This window comes from Centropristis striata, chromosome 2 (assembly GCF_030273125.1).
Source record: "Centropristis striata isolate RG_2023a ecotype Rhode Island chromosome 2, C.striata_1.0, whole genome shotgun sequence".
NCBI classification, from domain to species: domain Eukaryota; kingdom Metazoa; phylum Chordata; class Actinopteri; order Perciformes; family Serranidae; genus Centropristis; species Centropristis striata.
The window spans coordinates 39,833,743-39,850,764 of NC_081518.1; the positions used below are offsets into that span (position 1 = coordinate 39,833,743).

The window sequence follows — 17,022 nt, forward strand, 5'->3', positions numbered from 1 at the left end:
TATTCTGACTTTGTTTCTGCATAAAAATGGATTTTGATCACATTTCTAGCGAGAAATATATGTTTTATTTTCTAAGTATTCACTCAGTGAATGTACATAATCACTTTGTATGTTAGAATAGCCACGGGATATGACTGTCATTAACTTGCATTGTAGCGAAATCCGTGTCAGTTTCACGGAAATTTTAGTGATTCTGTGGCTATTTCACGGATTTCTGTGAGACCATGTTGCCTCAGAAGTCTGTTCTTTGATCTCTGGTCACAGTTAACTTTTAACTTAGATTCTGTTTTATGTAAAAATTGGATTTAGTCAGTACGGATTTTGGTTTTTGCCAGTGGTTTAGAAAAATCTTTTGATATTTATATATTTATATATTTTCGTGTGTTTGTATGTTATCGATTGGTCTGTGGGTTACCAGTGCAGTTTGATCAATCGCTGCTCGGTCATATTCAAGCTGCACAACACTCTGGTTCAGGAGTGCCGTGCCAGTCATGCACTGTGATCAAGCCAGCCATCAGTCACATCTCCATGGTCAAATCAGATGACAGTAAATGGCCAAGATCCAGCTGATGGTGGCACCGAAGTCACCATAAGGAAACATATGATGACATATGTCTTAATTAGGGTATGTAAAATGCATGGAAATAAGATTAATTCGATAATATTGACAAGAAGTATAAAACGCGTTACCTGTGTCCTTGTAAATGAAAACTACAATACATTTAAAACTATGAAGACAATGTCTTTCCTGACAATGACTGATATATGTCAGTTGAGACACAAAAATAAAACATTTTACTGCATTAGTTCAGAGATAAAGTAAAAGTCCTATATAACCAGATAGAATAGAATATCTTTATTATCATTGTCACAAAAAAATCTTCCTATATAGCTACATGTAAGATTGGGAAAAATCTCTTAATTGATATAGTCAAAATTTTTGATTTCATTATGCATGTAGTAAGAGATGCCCTAATTTGAAAAAAAGTCTGAATTATATGCCTTTTCATAGAACCTCAAGTATTCAGAAATAAAACAGATTTAGTCACTTGAATCCTTCCAAGAACCTCACCGTCCGCTCAATCAAGGCCATTTGAAGGGATTCTCCATAGGCTGATTTGCCAACAGAGATGTGAGTGACTGCTGAAGGCTAATACATACTCCGCAAAAACAGAGAATTTTGTTTGTTTTCTCAAGGTGGCAAGAACAAGAACAAAGTTAGTTCTGGCCAGGACATTTCATACTTTACGAGAATCTCAAGCGCAGAACTCCTGGCAAGTCCTCATAGGGCCCTCCCACAAATTCAAATATCGGACCAATCACACAATAGTTGTTGGACACAAAGTTGTACCCCGATGATGTGTCAAGAACAGAGAAACTTGTTTTCTCTCTCAGGGCTGCAAGAAAAGAATGATGTCATTCCGTTCTTGCAGCCCTGGGAGAGAGAACAAATGTCTCGGTTCTTGCGGAGTATGTATTAGCCTTGATTTGACCCCAGTGCATGACAGCATGGCTAATGAGAATTATCTTGTTATCTTGGGATAACAAAGGTCAATAATTGCAAGCACTGCTTTTCTCGGTTCCCGCAGTCTTTCAAATGCTGTGTAGTACTAAACGTGGCGGGTAAACTTATCTTCATGTGTAAAATTGTTAAAGTACCTCTTTGATTTGCAGCGGCTGCAGGTTTTCGTTCCAACCAAGCAGGAGCACACCTGACTCACTCATTTATCACCTGAGCTGTCTTCACTCAGTCGATTTGTTGTATCAGGTGTGTTCTTGCTTGGTGGGAACAAAAACCTGCAGCCGTTTCATGGATCAGTTTGACACCCCTGGCTGGACTAAAGAGCACCTGATTAATCCACAGGATGACTGTAACATTTAGGGGGAGGTTGATTATTATTGCTGACTCTTGTTTTGTTGTTTTGCCTTGCATGCTCTCGTCTGTCCCTCTGTTCCTGTGGCAACCATTGGTTTCCTGTAGACTGCTATTCTGCGGCCCCCAACCAAAGACAGACGGGCAGAGTTCCCAGAAGTCCCTCCTCTTCCTGTGCATGACCCGCATGACATCACCCCCCTCAGCCCCCTCAGCCAGTCATCAAGCGGCTACTTCTCCACTAGTGTTTCTACAGTTACCTTGTCTGACGTTCTCCAACCTTCCTCCTCGTCTTCCTCCCTCCTGGCTGCCGAGACTACGTTACCCACAAACCCCCAGCAGCAGGGTGCTGACAGGAACGATGTTGTAACCTCTCCTCCTCAGTGTGGAGCCAAGATGGCGGTCGTCGCTCCACCACCTTCCCACAGCTCAGCCAATCACAACAATGTCACTGCTGAAAACTCCTCTGAACATAAGCTGGTAAACTCTGGAGGAGGAAGTGACGGCTATGAGAGGCTGGAGATCTTTGTGGACGATGAAGAGCGTAGCCAGGACGACGTACTGCCTGATTGGCTGACAGAAGGGGCGTATGTCACAGTAGGAAGCAATAAGGCCGGGACAGTGCGCTATGTGGGAGTGACGCAATTTGCTGAGGGAGTGTGGGTGGGGGTGGAGCTGGACACCCCAGTAGGTAAGTACACAATTAAAGGGTCACTTCACCTACATTACACAGATATATGGGAAACTACTTCCTCAAGAATTTGGTTGAAGTTAAAGAGCAATGGTCATTTAAACAGATTATTTTACTAGACTATTGTTTTGTTTTGCATTGGTCATAAATTCTTTGTGAATGAGAGTGATAGGCTCCATTTTTAAATGCGAAACTTCAGTAAGGTATGGTAAAACTTTAATGTCCATGAGGGGCAATTTGATTTACAGACAGTAGTATAAGAGAAAAATACAAGTACAACATACACACAAGTGCAATAGTGCAGACAACACAGTTCCCAATTGTCGCTCACTATTAAATGTAGTAGGATTAGGAGAAGCATAACGTCCTGACATAATTGCATGTTAAGAGCGGCATTAGCAGATGGGATAAAAGAGAACCTGTACCTATTGGTGCTGCATTTAGGGAAACTAAACCTTCTGTATATTTCAACCTGCAACCTATTTTCCTATGTTGTTGTGTCTAAGTGAGAAATGTGGATACCATTTTTTGAATTTGGTCTAGTATTGATGGAGTGCAGCGGTGAAACAAGCTTTAATGTAATTCAGAGGTTCCCAAACTTTGCCATGCTTAGCACCCCAAGATAGCATTAGCCTCTGGCAGGGACCCCCTCCCCCCCTGCAAATTTTACAATTACATGGACATTATAATGGCAAATATTTATTAATAATGAATAATCAGTCTTTATTCTGTTATAAACATTTCTTGTCATTTATGTCTTAATATTCAACAGTAAACACATTTTCTTTTGGAATTGTTCTCTTTTGTCAGACCTATTTATTCATTATGTGAGTCACTGTTATAAAAGACATATTAAAAGATAAATATTAAACATATCAAGGTTTCGGCGACCCTCATGTCGGTTGTTTTTGCCACTAACGGGCTCTGATTTTTTTATTATTATTTTTTTTTTATTATAAGTTTCAGACATTCACTTTACAGAACAGCGTTCCCATTATTTAAAAAAAACATGGTAAAATAGGGTCCAGGTTGATATTGTTTGATGGAGCTGACCACAGTATAGCACTGACTAATATTCCTCTTTATTTTCTCCCTTAAGGTAAAAATGACGGTTCAGTTGGGGGTCATCGGTATTTCCACTGTAAACCGGGTTACGGGGTGCTGGTTCGCCCAGACCGGCTGTCCTGCCGCGACCGGACCAGTCGGCGCACGGGAGACTTCACCGCCCCCCATGTCCCCGTCTTGCGAGGAGAAGCCATTGTTTCCCGCCGGGGGGAGAATCGCAAGTCCTGGAGCAGTTGAGACAGGGAAAGTTGGAGCTGGATGGGAGAGATGAACTCCCCATAGCCCCCCTCCTCCTCTTCCTCTCCTCCCAGCTATGCAACAGGCCCCTACATCAGGACTGACATACTGCCTACCTTCCCCTAGTTTAAAACTACAGTCACTGCATCCATTCACAAGTAATGGATGCAAGTTGAATAAAGACAACAATGAGACCATTCAGAACCAGTGCAAGTAAGTTGATGAAAGACTATGCAGAGTATATAGAAGTCCGTGGAAGGACTATTTATCACGTGGGAAGATAATGCTAAATAAATGGCAGTCAGTGGGAAGACTGCTGCGAGTGAATGGAAGTCATTGCAGACTTTGTTATAAAGAGTGTCGGAGCTCTGCAGGGGTGTGGATTGGGCGCTGCAGACTGGGTGATTTGCCTCCGAGATGTTTTCTGAGCTGATATACAGGGGTGCAAACCTTTCACATTTTAGGCAGGAGTCATTTTTTTTTGTATCCCAGTTCACATCTGAGAATATATTTTGAAGTGCAGCAAAAAACCCTTCTAGAATGAAAAGTCTTTGTCTCTCCAGTTGGATGCAGGATAATATTATTGTTTGTCTTGTTTGTCTATCCAAAAAGATCAAAAGATACTGTACAACCATTCTGATTTATAACTACATTATTTAAGTGGAAAACACTTTCGAAAAGAAGAAAATGTAAAAACTTATTGTAAAAACTGGGGTCAGAGTGACATAAAGCTCAAACCATGCCGGTCAAACTGTGTGATAATAAGTTTGCATCCCTGGATATGATGTCTCTACCTGGTAGTCCTGAGACTCCATGTCCCAGAATCCCCTGCTCGAGCTGCCACGCCCCTGAACTCTCAAGAGCTACAGACTGACACTTTGACTCGTCATTTGAGTCCTTCATGTCCTTCTCCTGGACTCCTTTTTTCTTTTCTTTTGAAAATAGATCCTCCCAAAATGTGCCTTCACCATGGCTTGGTTTGCATCTGTTTTTCTGTATAATTTCTGTTGGCTGTGTTTGTGTTTTAAGAGAATGCCTTGTGCTGAGTGTGAGGTGATCTCAGGGACTGCAGAGGGGAAAGGACAAGGAGGTGTGTGTGTCTGTGCGTGTGCGTGTAAAAATGTTGTACAGTGTTGCCCTGTGCACAAATAATTGTTGTAATTGTGTCGATGTTGAAGATTATATGCGTAAAGCAGCAAAAGTTGTGTCCTCTTTGGACAAAGCCACTATGGGAGCAAGTTGTTTGTACTGGGAGACTTTAAAAGTTGATTTTGCACTGGAGATGTTGGATAAGAAGCATCCGTATGTGAGCAGAATGTGTCTGTGGTTACGGTGCAGTGAGACAGTGAGAGTGGAAACAGATTCCTCGAACCAACTAGTAATGTGAAAATAGTAATCGATTACTTTAAACGAGTATATTCTCCATCTGGTGTCTGTTCTTGATGCTAAATTAGGGATTGTCCTCTGTGACTGACATTTGGACACCAGGGGACGCTGTAGTAGTCTGGTTTTTATTGGTGGGAATAGGCATGTGGACGTGTTGAGGAAAAGAAAGTGAGATGGGTACGCAGAAGCTCTGCTGGGTATTTCATGCTCAAGAAGAGAATTGATTTGCTTCTATGCATTTGATCTGTTTTAAAATAATCTAGATTTTTTTATCTTTTATTTCTAAATGACAGATACAACTGGGAGAAAGAGCTGTACATTTTGGGACCATATTAAACAAGAAAGCAGTTCTGTCTGTTGAAGAAAATGTAAGATGATATGGCAGACTTTTGGATTTTTTTGTTTTCTTTGTTTTTTTAATCACATTCCGAAGGGACTTTTACACTGACCTTGTTCTTTGTGTATTCATTTTTGGAAAAGCATCTGCAGTTCACCTTGGTTCTGCTTCAAGCTTTATGTATACCATCAAATCATGGAGATTATAGGCAGAATACACATGTGCTGCAAATACTTTTCCATCAGTTAAAGGGGCACTCTAATATTTTTACTCAACTAAGGAGTACTTCTTACCCTGTGATGTCATCATAAAATATGATGATCGCATAATTCAAAAACTACGGAAGCCCTGAACCGCAAGTGAAGAAATTTTTTTTTGAGATGTTATCTTGTTAATTCGAGATCATATCTCGTTATTTCAAGATAATATATCATTATTTCGAGATAATACACATGTAAAAAAAAAAAATCTTCCAAATTTTTTTTTTCTTCAGATATTATCTCATTATTTCGAGATAATATCTCGTTATTTCGAGATAACACACCTATGTAAAAAAAAAAAATATTATTTTTTTTTTTACATATGTGTATTATCTCGAAATAATGAGATATTATCTTGAAATAACGAGATATGATCTCGAATTAACAAGATAACATCTCAAAAAAAAATTTCTTCACTTGCGGTTCAGGGCTTCGGTAAAAAACCTAACTTGAAGTGTTGAAGTGAAAAAAAAAAAAAACATAATTTCTTTCAGCCTTTTGAGGCAGTACTACCCCTTGAATAAACTAGATGAAGGTCAGTGTAAAGTGTTTGAGTCGTCCTGAGTTGGAGCGATGCCATCTCACCAAGTGAGCAATAGGCATGTGCTGGTGGTTGATTTGATGATGGAAAGGTAATATTTCATCATCAACACTTGTACTTTAGTACCACGTCTCGTTTACAGCTGTTCTAAGTTCATATCCTGATGACGACAAACCTGAAATCCTGTATTTGCTATTATATGCTGTTTCTATGGTGACATTCAGTTTTAGCAAAGTGGAGGAGTCTGAGCAGATTTCTGATGGGATCATGCATACATATGAATACATTATCTGGAATGCTGTGTATATGTAAACACACTCAGTATGTCCAAACACTATCTTCTTTATGGATACAATATTCTTTTCCATTCCTTTTATCATGTGTCTTCTTAATTCGAGAGGCCTGAATTTACTATTTATATTTAAATGCTTGTACACATGCATTTATCGCATGAAAATTGATAAAGCCTTTTTATTTTAATAAATATTGCACAAATGATTCCATGAAAATTGCTGCTATGAGCATTGTAAATCTACCTGTAAATGGATCAATCGATTTATCTAACACTCTGTATCTCTTACTGTATACTAGATCGGAATTCAATAGTTCTTTTGTTTTTGTTTTTTAAATCCCACATGGAGAAACTAAAGTCAGCGCTTTGGTTCAGTGGCCAATATATTTTTTAATATGAAGCAGTAAAATTCTTAAAATTGAGGCACTTTGTCATGTGAGCCTTGAAGATGATGTGGGAGAAAAAGGTTGGAATATTTTCGGGGTGAAAAAAATCACTCCTGCATTGAGTTTTAAAGAGGAAATATAATGTTGGAGGTGAAGTTTGAGACGAGGAGACGATATATCACCATAGTGTAGTTAATATTTGTGTATTTATTATCTGGCCTTAAAGCCCGGGACCCTGGAGTCTTCTGATCGGTTGGTTGGTGACTGTAGGTGGCTGTCTTGGTATGTTATTGGTTGGCAAGTTGTGAAGTGGTTCGTAGGTTGGACTCCTGTTTGGTTTTTATAATATTGTGGTTCATAAGAGTTATGTGGTAATGAAGGAAGGGAGTACAGTTTTCTTGTGTATTCTGTGTGTGTTTGTGTGTGAATGTTGGGTGGACCTGGCTTTGATTCAGTCGTGTCTGCGAGTTCTCGCCAAGATGGGAAATGACCACCAGCTGCCACGTTACTTATTCTATGTAGGAGGACTTTAGTGGAGAGCAACAAACCTTCACCCTCCCTGCTCTCATGATACATTTAAATTCCAGTCTCTGTGGCCGCTGTACTTTCCCGTCCTGGTCTTTGCTCGGGGGCACTGTTTTAGGGGTTTGAGATCACTTCAGGCTTCTGGATGTCCCTTTATGTTATTGTGCCTCACAAACCATGTGACCATGTATCTTCCACACACTGTTTTCATATCAATGCTTCAATTCATTTGCACAAAAGTCTCCAGAGGGAACGGAAGAGTTCATCTCTGGAACGCTTGTATAATGTAGGAAGAGAATACAACCTGATCTTATTTCATGATGTTCTCAAGTTACCTGTTGATCTTTAAATTGTATAGAAATTGTTTTAATTTTTCTGCCTTTCGATTCAATATTCTTCTGCCATATTCCATCTCTCACTGTAAAACTACAGCGGTTAAATTGGGAGCAATACATGACCGACAGCGAAGCTCAATCATGGAGGCGTTTCTGACCAAACAGTTCTAGGAATCCCTGAGAGGAGATGTGACGAGGCCATTTTTTTTAAAAATGGTGGTTGTCTGTGTTGCATTGGCTCACATTTTCAGCCAGTCAACATACGCTTACAACTTCCCTCTTGTGTTGGGAGAGTACCTACTCTGAAATAGGAACTTCTTAAAATGACTGTAAGAACTAAGATTGTCATGTTATTTTTATGATTGCCGACATAATAAAAAAAAGGGGGTTCCTAGAACTATATGTAAAAGTCCTTCTGGTCCGAAAACATATTTGGTTTCAACAGAAATGTCTTTTCTCCCTTTATAACTCTCCACAGTGCAGCTCATGTGCTGCCTGATGCACAACACCCATTTCAATAAGGAACTGTAAAAAGAGACAACTAGCATTCATAAAAACTGTTTTGCTCAGAATGGATTTAATGTTGTTACTTAATTTCAGTGGTCTCCATCTCTGAGAGCAAAGCCAGCAGTGTTACTTCTGTGACTGTATCAACCATAAGAACCACATTCAGTTCAACACTATTGATGTGATTTGTGTCCAATGTTCATATTGATCTGTATGAATCTTCAGCCCCTCAGAAGGTTTCTTTTATGACTGTTTTTTTTGGTTGGTTTGTTTTCTTAAGTGCATCTGTTTTGGTCCCATATCTTTGTTGTATTTCCTGTAGCTCTGTGGGCTCTGTGGGATAAACCGGTCTGGAGCATCATGTCCCCTGCCTTAATGTGGCCTTCAACCTGGAGCCACAATGGTTATTAAGCAGGAACAATCCCAGCTCACTATCTAAAAAAATGACTGCTGTACTATATAAGTTTAGTAAACTGTGCTGTTATTTAACAGGATCATTCCAAAACAACAGTAAACCTGGTTTACTGTTGTTAAAAAATATTGAAAAATATCCCCCTTTTTAACAGATCAGACATATTCTGAGGTAGGTCATGTGGTCACAGCTGCTGTCAGGTTTTAGGGATTTTGGAATAAGATTTTCTATGGAAGCCTATTTCTACTAGTAAAAGGAAAAAAATGAAAACTTAGCTTTGTGATGAAAAATAAATATTCTGTAAGTCACTGTCATGAGAATTTCTTGGAATAAATGACAAAAAAAGCAAAATGAGAAATTGAATTCATATGACAACAGTGAATTCATACAGTATCAAGCCTATTTCTACTAGTCAAAGGAAAAAAATGAAAAATTAGCCTTGTGATGAAAAATATATATTCTGTAAGTCACTGTCATGAGAATTCTTTTGAATAAATGACAAAGAAGCAAAATGAGAAATTGAATTCGTATGACAACAGTGAATTCATACAGTATCAAAAATAGTGAAACTTCAAAAATAATGGCAAGTATCTTGAAAATGACATTTACTATTTTTTTTGGTTTCTTATAGATGTAGAGTACCTTTTTTTTTTTTTCCATCTCATTGGTGGAAATGGGCTTCCATCATCCCCACTGATTTAACCTCCTGTATCTCTATCTTAGCAGCAGGAAGGTCATTGTGTTGCTGTCCAACACAGGCAGTTTTATACAGAACCATTAAATAATCAAAATGACTTAGTTTACAACCCTCCACTGCCCTGCAGCAGCAGTCCTGACTGACCTGGGATCATCATAGTCTAAGATCTGAGGTGGTGGCAGAAAAGCAGTTAGCTTGATAAAGTATCCGCCAGGCGCTATGACATGTTTTCCTGCCTAGGTAGTGAGCGTTCACCTTTTTTACTACCTCTTCTCGCCTGTCCAGAGTGTTCTGCCAACTTCTTCCCTGAGGCCTTCTAGCTGACAAAGAGTTGTAACCTGCTTCACTCCTGAGCTGGCTGCACCCAGTGTGTTCTCAAATAACACAATAAACCACACAAACAAACAAGCAATACGTGGCTGCCAGGTGATGCTCTGCAGCCTTGTTGCAGGTGTTTATTTATTTATTTGCAATTTTTTTGGCAATGACTTATTTCAACAGGAAAATTTCAGATACAGCTTCTCCTCTTGGTGCATTTTAATGGCAGTTGGTGTCAACGCAATGCAAGATTTCCTAGGTACCAGCCGCCATATTTAACTGAGCTGTGTAATAATGGAAGGCTAATAGGAGCTGAAGGAGAGGGCTTGGTGCTTGCTCAGTCAGGGAGTTACAGCAGAACATGTTACTCCTGCAGAAAAGCCCCTCCAGTCCCTGTGACCTTTCACACATTCAGCCCAAGAGAAGTTTCAATAATAGGACATGAGTTTAATGTGGCCTCGGCCTGGACAACAGTATTACTATATCATCCTCACTAATCATTATCAGTTGTTTGTTGCTACTGTTGATTCTGTGGCACGGGTTTGCCTTGATGTGTCATTTGTATGTGTGAGTGCACCATTGGAGTGGTTGTTCTTTGTATGTATGTGTATATATGCGCATATTAAGACTTATAAAAAGAAAAATCTGAGCACAAGTTTGGGTTTTGATTAATTTAATTGTTTTATGTAATTCTATGCTGCAATCCAAAGAATAAACATGTATTATAATACATTTATAATTTTCATTTTTTATCATCTGAACATTAATCTGGTAAGACAAATAAAAAAGGAAGATTAAAAGAGTTTTGTTCTTTATTTGTACCAAACTCATTTAAAGGTACTAGATGAAGTAGGGATTTTCTTAAAAATTCTACATACTGTTGCTGCATGTGGTGGTAGGAGTTGTTTTTTTTTAACCAAAAACTGACATTGAGAACTCTAAAAGGTAAGTGCTAACTTATGTTTGGTTGTTTTTAATTGCACATTGGCAGATATACAAAAGACCAAAGTCAGCTGAGAAATTAACTTTGATTGTTGCTCCTTTTATCTGTTTTTAATTTTTAATGTTTGAGAAAAACTTTAGATCTAAAATGACTTCACACAAATGTATTGTACATGGTTGTGTTAGCTGCACATTCATACAGACAAAAGACACAGAGACTCACTGCGTGGACTCGGATCACTTTTTATTCCCTTGTAAATAGAATATCAATAAAAACACCTTAAAATTAACAAATAAGGTTTATCCAACTGATGAAAAAGTAACAAAAGGCATATGTAGATTTTCTACACAGCGTTTACAGAACAGTCTACCGTCCAAAAAAGGCACTAAATCTTGAAATAGAAAAGAACGAGGGGATAAAAATCAATTCAACAACAAACGTCCTGCTGAGGTTTGATATTTTTCTTTCTATTGAGAAATTATTGGATAGTTTATTGCCAAAATGAAATGGAAACCACTCAGAAGTTTAAAAATTGTTCTGTTTTTTTTTACATGACTGATAAAATGAACCATTTCTTAAGTAGTATTTACAGTCATTGGCTGATTAAATGAGGACATTAAGACTGGAACATCTACATTTTATGTTGAATGCATGAATGGTGAACTTTTTCATCTAAATAAAAACAGCATTTTGGAATACAACTCGTTAAATGTTATACTGCATCTTGTGTATTCACAATATTGACGAAGGTAAGAGACAGACAACGGCAACATTCAGTCCTGAGGCGTGAACTGACTGAAACCACTTTTCTTTGTTCACGCAGCAGACCCCAGATCAGATCCTTTACAACCCCATTAACACTTCCATTAACATGCATCCTGATACTAACAGCCCAGTGCAGAATGGTTAAGACAAATATTTACTGTACTGTCTGTGTAAAGGGACGGGGGACACTGGCAGAGGAAGTTTGACTTGACAGAACAAAGAAAAATGTGATCAAGATGTAATGAAAAAACACCAGGGATCGGATCTGACACATCGGCTGAAAGGAAGTTCATCCTTTTAAACAAAACAGTACAGCAAGGCAACAGAGGGCTGAAGGCATTTTAACCAAAGAAGAGGCAACATGCTGCCGTCAGTACTGTCACAAACACAGTGCACGTGTGTAGCCGGACACAGTGCAGAATCCAACTGGAAGAACAAAAGCTTTCTATGTCTTTAACCCATTGAAGCCTGGAAAGTGGACACGACGTTTTGTAGTATTTGTATAAGCTCTCAGATACTTTTTGAATTTCATTTCTATCTGCTACAGAGGATGAAAAATCTGTTATTTAGTAGAAGCGTTGACACTTCTGTTGAATTTCCAGAAAAACTTCAGATTTTAGGGCTTATTTTAAAATCGCCCAGAGGTTTTACAGGCGTTTTAGGCCTCAATGGGTTAATGAAAAAAAATGGTACTCACTGGGTTTCTATTTCATGGTAACTTTGACTTATTATGCATTCAAGTTGATTATAATAAACACTTTCAAACACTTTTGTAAAAAAAAAAATATGTATGGAGCCAATTTAGGGTCAAAAACTGAAAGGAACATGAAATATAGTCAAAGTCCAATCAATAGGAATGACTTCTGTCAATGAGAAACAAAAGATCATGATCTCTGTTTTTGGTTTCTCATTATGGATGTGGTTTTTGTTTTTGGTCTCAATTTAATTCTCTTGTGTTTTTTTAATTTCTTTTTCCTCTCAGTTTTTTGGCTCTAAAATTACAAACAATGGTTGTGTTTCCATTCAATTATAGCAAAGCGAATTTTAAGTGAACTTTTGATATGTTTTAAATGTTTGAATTAAAGTCAGTTTCCATCAACTGGCTTGGTGCGAATACTCTCCACATGGCTGTAATCTGCCAGTAGACAGACAGGAAGGTTGCAAAGCACAAATTAAACAAGGCGCCTTTGCCATTAAATTCATGTGCTGTTTCCTTTGTTTCAATTGGGTACATCTTAATTGTTCCTTAATGAATTGGTCACGTTTCATCCTGTCCAGACACAAAGACTAATTCATATATTGTGCAGGAAACAGCTGATCAGTCAAGTGAGTTACATGTTAATGTCAGAATTTATTCTGCGTATCAACTCTTTTTCAACAAAGGCATCTCCTCGAGCAAGTGTAAAAGCTTTGCCCAACTGAGTTTTATCCAATCTTGTCATTTCCATTTAGTTTTTTCTAATGCAACACTTTAAAATGCGCATTAAAAACAGATGAACGGAAACACAGCTAATGGCACCTTTTCATTTCACATCAGTGTGCTGTTTTTAAACTTCATTAGAAGACAATGAGGGCAGCAATTGAAAGGATTTTGAATCCTGAAATAATCCCAAAACAGCACGTTGTCTTAAATGAATCCACAGATTCACTTCAGAAAGGCTTCTGCTTGGCAGATTTTAAAGAAAATAAAAACATTTTCTATCTCAGTGGGATAGAATATTTTGATATTTTGGTGTAAAATCATTAAACAAAAATTACAAAAAGCTACGTCACTGACTAACGACGCCTCAGAATTTAACAAACACTTAAAGCAAAAGACACCTGGGACAGCTGCGCTGCCGTACAATTAAAGAGACATTCCACCGCAAAACTTAAAGAAACAGTGTGTCAGATTGAGTGGCATCTAGTGGTGAGGTTACAGATTGAAACATTACAGATCCTCCTTTTCCAAGCCTGAAGGAGAACCTACAGTGGCTTTCAAAGACCCTCTCTGGAACCAGAGTTTCTTTCATCCGCTCTGAGCTACCGTACTACCCAATTCCATATTCTCTTTAATGTAAATACAGAATACAATAATTTGCTTATCCTTGGTGGATATACACTACTGGTCAAAAGTTTTAGAACACCCCAATTTTTCCAGTTTTTTATTGACATTCAAGCAGTTCAAGTCAAATGAACAGCTTGAAAGGGTACAAAGGTAAGTGGTGAACTGCCAGAGGTAAATAAAAAAAGGTAAGATTAACCAAAACTGAAAAATAATGTACATTTCAGAATTATACAAGTAGGCCTTTTTCAGGGAACAAGAAATGGGTTAACAACTTAACTCTATGTCTTGGGCTATTTTGTCCATTTTTAAATTATTTTCATGTCTTTGTAAGTCATTTTGTGTCTTTTTTGGTCATTTTGTGTCTTTTTTTAGTCCTTTAGTCCAACATAAAATGTGATTTTGAATCTTTTTTTTTTACTTTCAAAACACTATCATGCTCAATAAAGACTTTTAAATGTTGCAAATGTGCATTAATTTCAGAGTACACTGAGACATTAAACTGCATAATTTTCAATTAAATTCTGGAAAAGTTGATGTGTTCTAAAACTTTTGACCAGTAGTGTATATTCAACTGGAAACTTTACAAAGACAGTATATTTTCTGTTTTTTGTAAACATATACATAAAATTTGATGCATTCTGTTCTATTATTTACGCTAAACACAGCGTCCTAACTTTTTTGGAATCAGGTTTGTAGAAACATGGTGAGCTCCATGGAAGAATAACCACTCCCCATGTAGGATTATACACCAATAAAAACACGATTATGAAAACAAGATTCCATTTCTGCCGATAGATCCACCGTAATCCTACACACTGCACCTTTAAATTCTCTCCATCTGAAACCAACACTGACGAGGTGTGTTAGTATTTTACCAGGTTGAGGGGGAAAATATTTTAGAAATATTTCTTGGACTTGGTGGAAGCAGTAGCTTATGAATGATAAATTCTTTTTCTTGGGTGGAATTTCCCTTTATCTTCAAACTTAACATTTATTGGCTCAAGTTCGAGAAGGAATTTCCCTTTTAGAGGACACTGACATTTCTGTTGTCCCAGACCAGCCGTCTTTACAGCCTCATCACAGTTCGCCGTCAGTCTCCTCTGAATAATCAGCTCTACAGTTACTTTAACTCTCGACCGTCTAAACTTTGATTCACATTGAAACAGCTGTGGAGGAACCTGCGGGGGTGTAGCTTATAGCTGAGGGGGGTAACGTGAGGTATCTGTGTCGAGTTTCTAACTCTGAACTAGTAGCTTAGCCTGTAAAGCACCTGGTGATGAACGATGATGAACCGGTTTGAATGAAGCCGTTACAGAACATCGTGTGCTTTTCTTGCATTGGTTCTGATACAGTAATGAATGTACAGCCAGTGTAGAAGCCCTTCTTCATGCACTCAAATAAATAAGGCACTTAAACTAAAAACTATACAGTACATGTGGTGTTGAACAAGAAAGTTTAACATTATTGAAATTATTCTGAGCATCTGGATCAGCTATGACCTGACACACCAATCTCCACTATTATTTACTTTTGAACTAGTTCTTTTCTTTAACTAGTATTTTCTTTCATCACCGTCTCCCCGTCCTGTCCATAAAGTATATGTTTGGTTTCGCTGTCCTAGTACTTCTTACTTACAATAAAGGCGATTCTGATTCTGAGAAAGTGTTTCGTGTCGGTTATCAACGTGTCGAAAGAGGTCACAGCCCACTCAAATATAGGCTAATATGTCTATAGGCTATATATGTAATATGTCTGGTTGAATTTCTGCTGAACTTTGAACATTAACTTTCAGTATTGTTAAAATGTAGTTTTAAATAAAATCTAATCCATCAAAGCTGAATTCATGGTTTGTCAAGTCAGCTTTTAAAATGCTTGTTTTCTGAATGGAGTTTGGATCAATCAGGCCTTTCCCAGTACAGAAAGGCTTCACAGTAGTCCCTTTCAGACTGCGTTTCCACAAATGTGCTGCTAAAATTTCATTACGAGCTCTGCTGACATTTCATACTCCTTAGGATTTTCATACAGATTCTGCAACAGTGTAATATTGGCGTCCATTCACAGTGCAATCCGGCATCTTGGAATGAAGTGGGTGGAGTCGGTAGTGGAGTGTAACAGAGCAGCAAGAGCACAATAAGTGACGGCAGTAGCGAGTGAATTAAAACAACAATGGCAGAAGAACTGAAGCCTGTTGTTCCTGTTTCTCACTGTAAAGATTCTACAGACTCAAGCAAAGCTGTTCTGCATTAAGCCAAACATTATCTGATTACTGTGGGACTCGAGTGAGGAGCGTCTCTGATGATACCGTCCACTTCCTGTCTTATTACCTGAGTGTTGGTCGCACAAATAACGTATGTCGTGTATTTTCTGTCTTGCTGGCTCCGCCCGTTCATATTGATCCCGTCGCCAAACAGTCTCGCCAATTTAACGCCTCTGTTGCTCCCCCTGAAGGGAGTTCAGATCCAGGGTCACTTGGTCCCCCCGTTATGCCTCTGGCATGTTCAGATTGCAGGCGAAACGCCACAGAGATGTAAGTATTGCAGCTTGAAACGGCAAGTCTGAAAGGGGCTACTGTCATTGAATTACTTGCTCCAGCTGAAAAATTTCAATGAGCGATAAACTAGTCCATGAAGACATGGGAAGATGTTTGTGGACTTTCAAATTTAAAGAAAAAGTGACTAAATTCCCATTAGATATCAGACTACGGTTAAGTATCTCCTGTCTAAAAGGCTAAGAAAGGCCAAAACCAGACTAATTACTCCTTGTGAGGATGGAGATCGATAAAGATGCAGAAAAAGACTTCTACAATGGCTGTAGTGGGATAAATATATCTTGCTTTGAATAGTTTATTCATTTTTCTAAAGAACAAGTCTAAATGCTGTGTTTCTGTTTCCACAGAATCCAACTCACTCACTCAATGTGAACTATTAGCTTTTCTCAGGAAAACATGAGTTTCCTCAATCTTTTTTTTCTTCCTGCTGCCTCTCTGCTCTGTCAGTCGTTCAAACTGATCAATTGAATGTTTAAACAACAGCAGGAACTCTAAGCACCATGATATCGATCCAATAAAGTGTCATTTAGAATGAAAATACAATTTAAACTTGACAGTATGTGTTTAGAACACATGGCATATCGAGCACAAAACACGGATATACCTAAAAAAGGAAATGCATTTTTGACACATCTGATGCATCTTTGATTAGCATATCTCTAATACACAGCTCCATCCATGACTATCACACACTCAGAAAATACACAAAACTCAAACGTAATACTTTGGCTAATGCTTCACTCACCTTTCAGCAACATGAAAGACTCATACTGATAGTTTCTCTCATTTGAAGCTAATATGTCTATATACTGTAAATAGAAATGGATCAGGGTACATACATATACCCCAGTTTATAT

At 38.2% G+C, this 17,022-nt stretch overlaps 1 protein-coding gene across 5 annotated transcripts in view; it reads left to right on the plus strand.

Moving 5' to 3' along the window:
- Positions 1 to 5,652, plus strand: part of kif13ba (kinesin family member 13Ba) — a 48,359-nt gene extending 42,707 nt beyond the window's left edge. For all 5 annotated transcript variants that reach the window (XM_059351725.1, XM_059351733.1, XM_059351741.1 and 2 more), the window contains exons 38-39: positions 1,982 to 2,564; positions 3,664 to 5,652. In XM_059351725.1, coding sequence (XP_059207708.1) covers positions 1,982 to 2,564; positions 3,664 to 3,866 — 786 coding nt within the window. In that variant the 3' untranslated portion in view covers positions 3,867 to 5,652. The remainder of the gene's footprint in view (positions 1 to 1,981; positions 2,565 to 3,663) is intronic.
- The last annotated feature ends 11,370 nt before the right edge of the window (positions 5,653 to 17,022 follow it).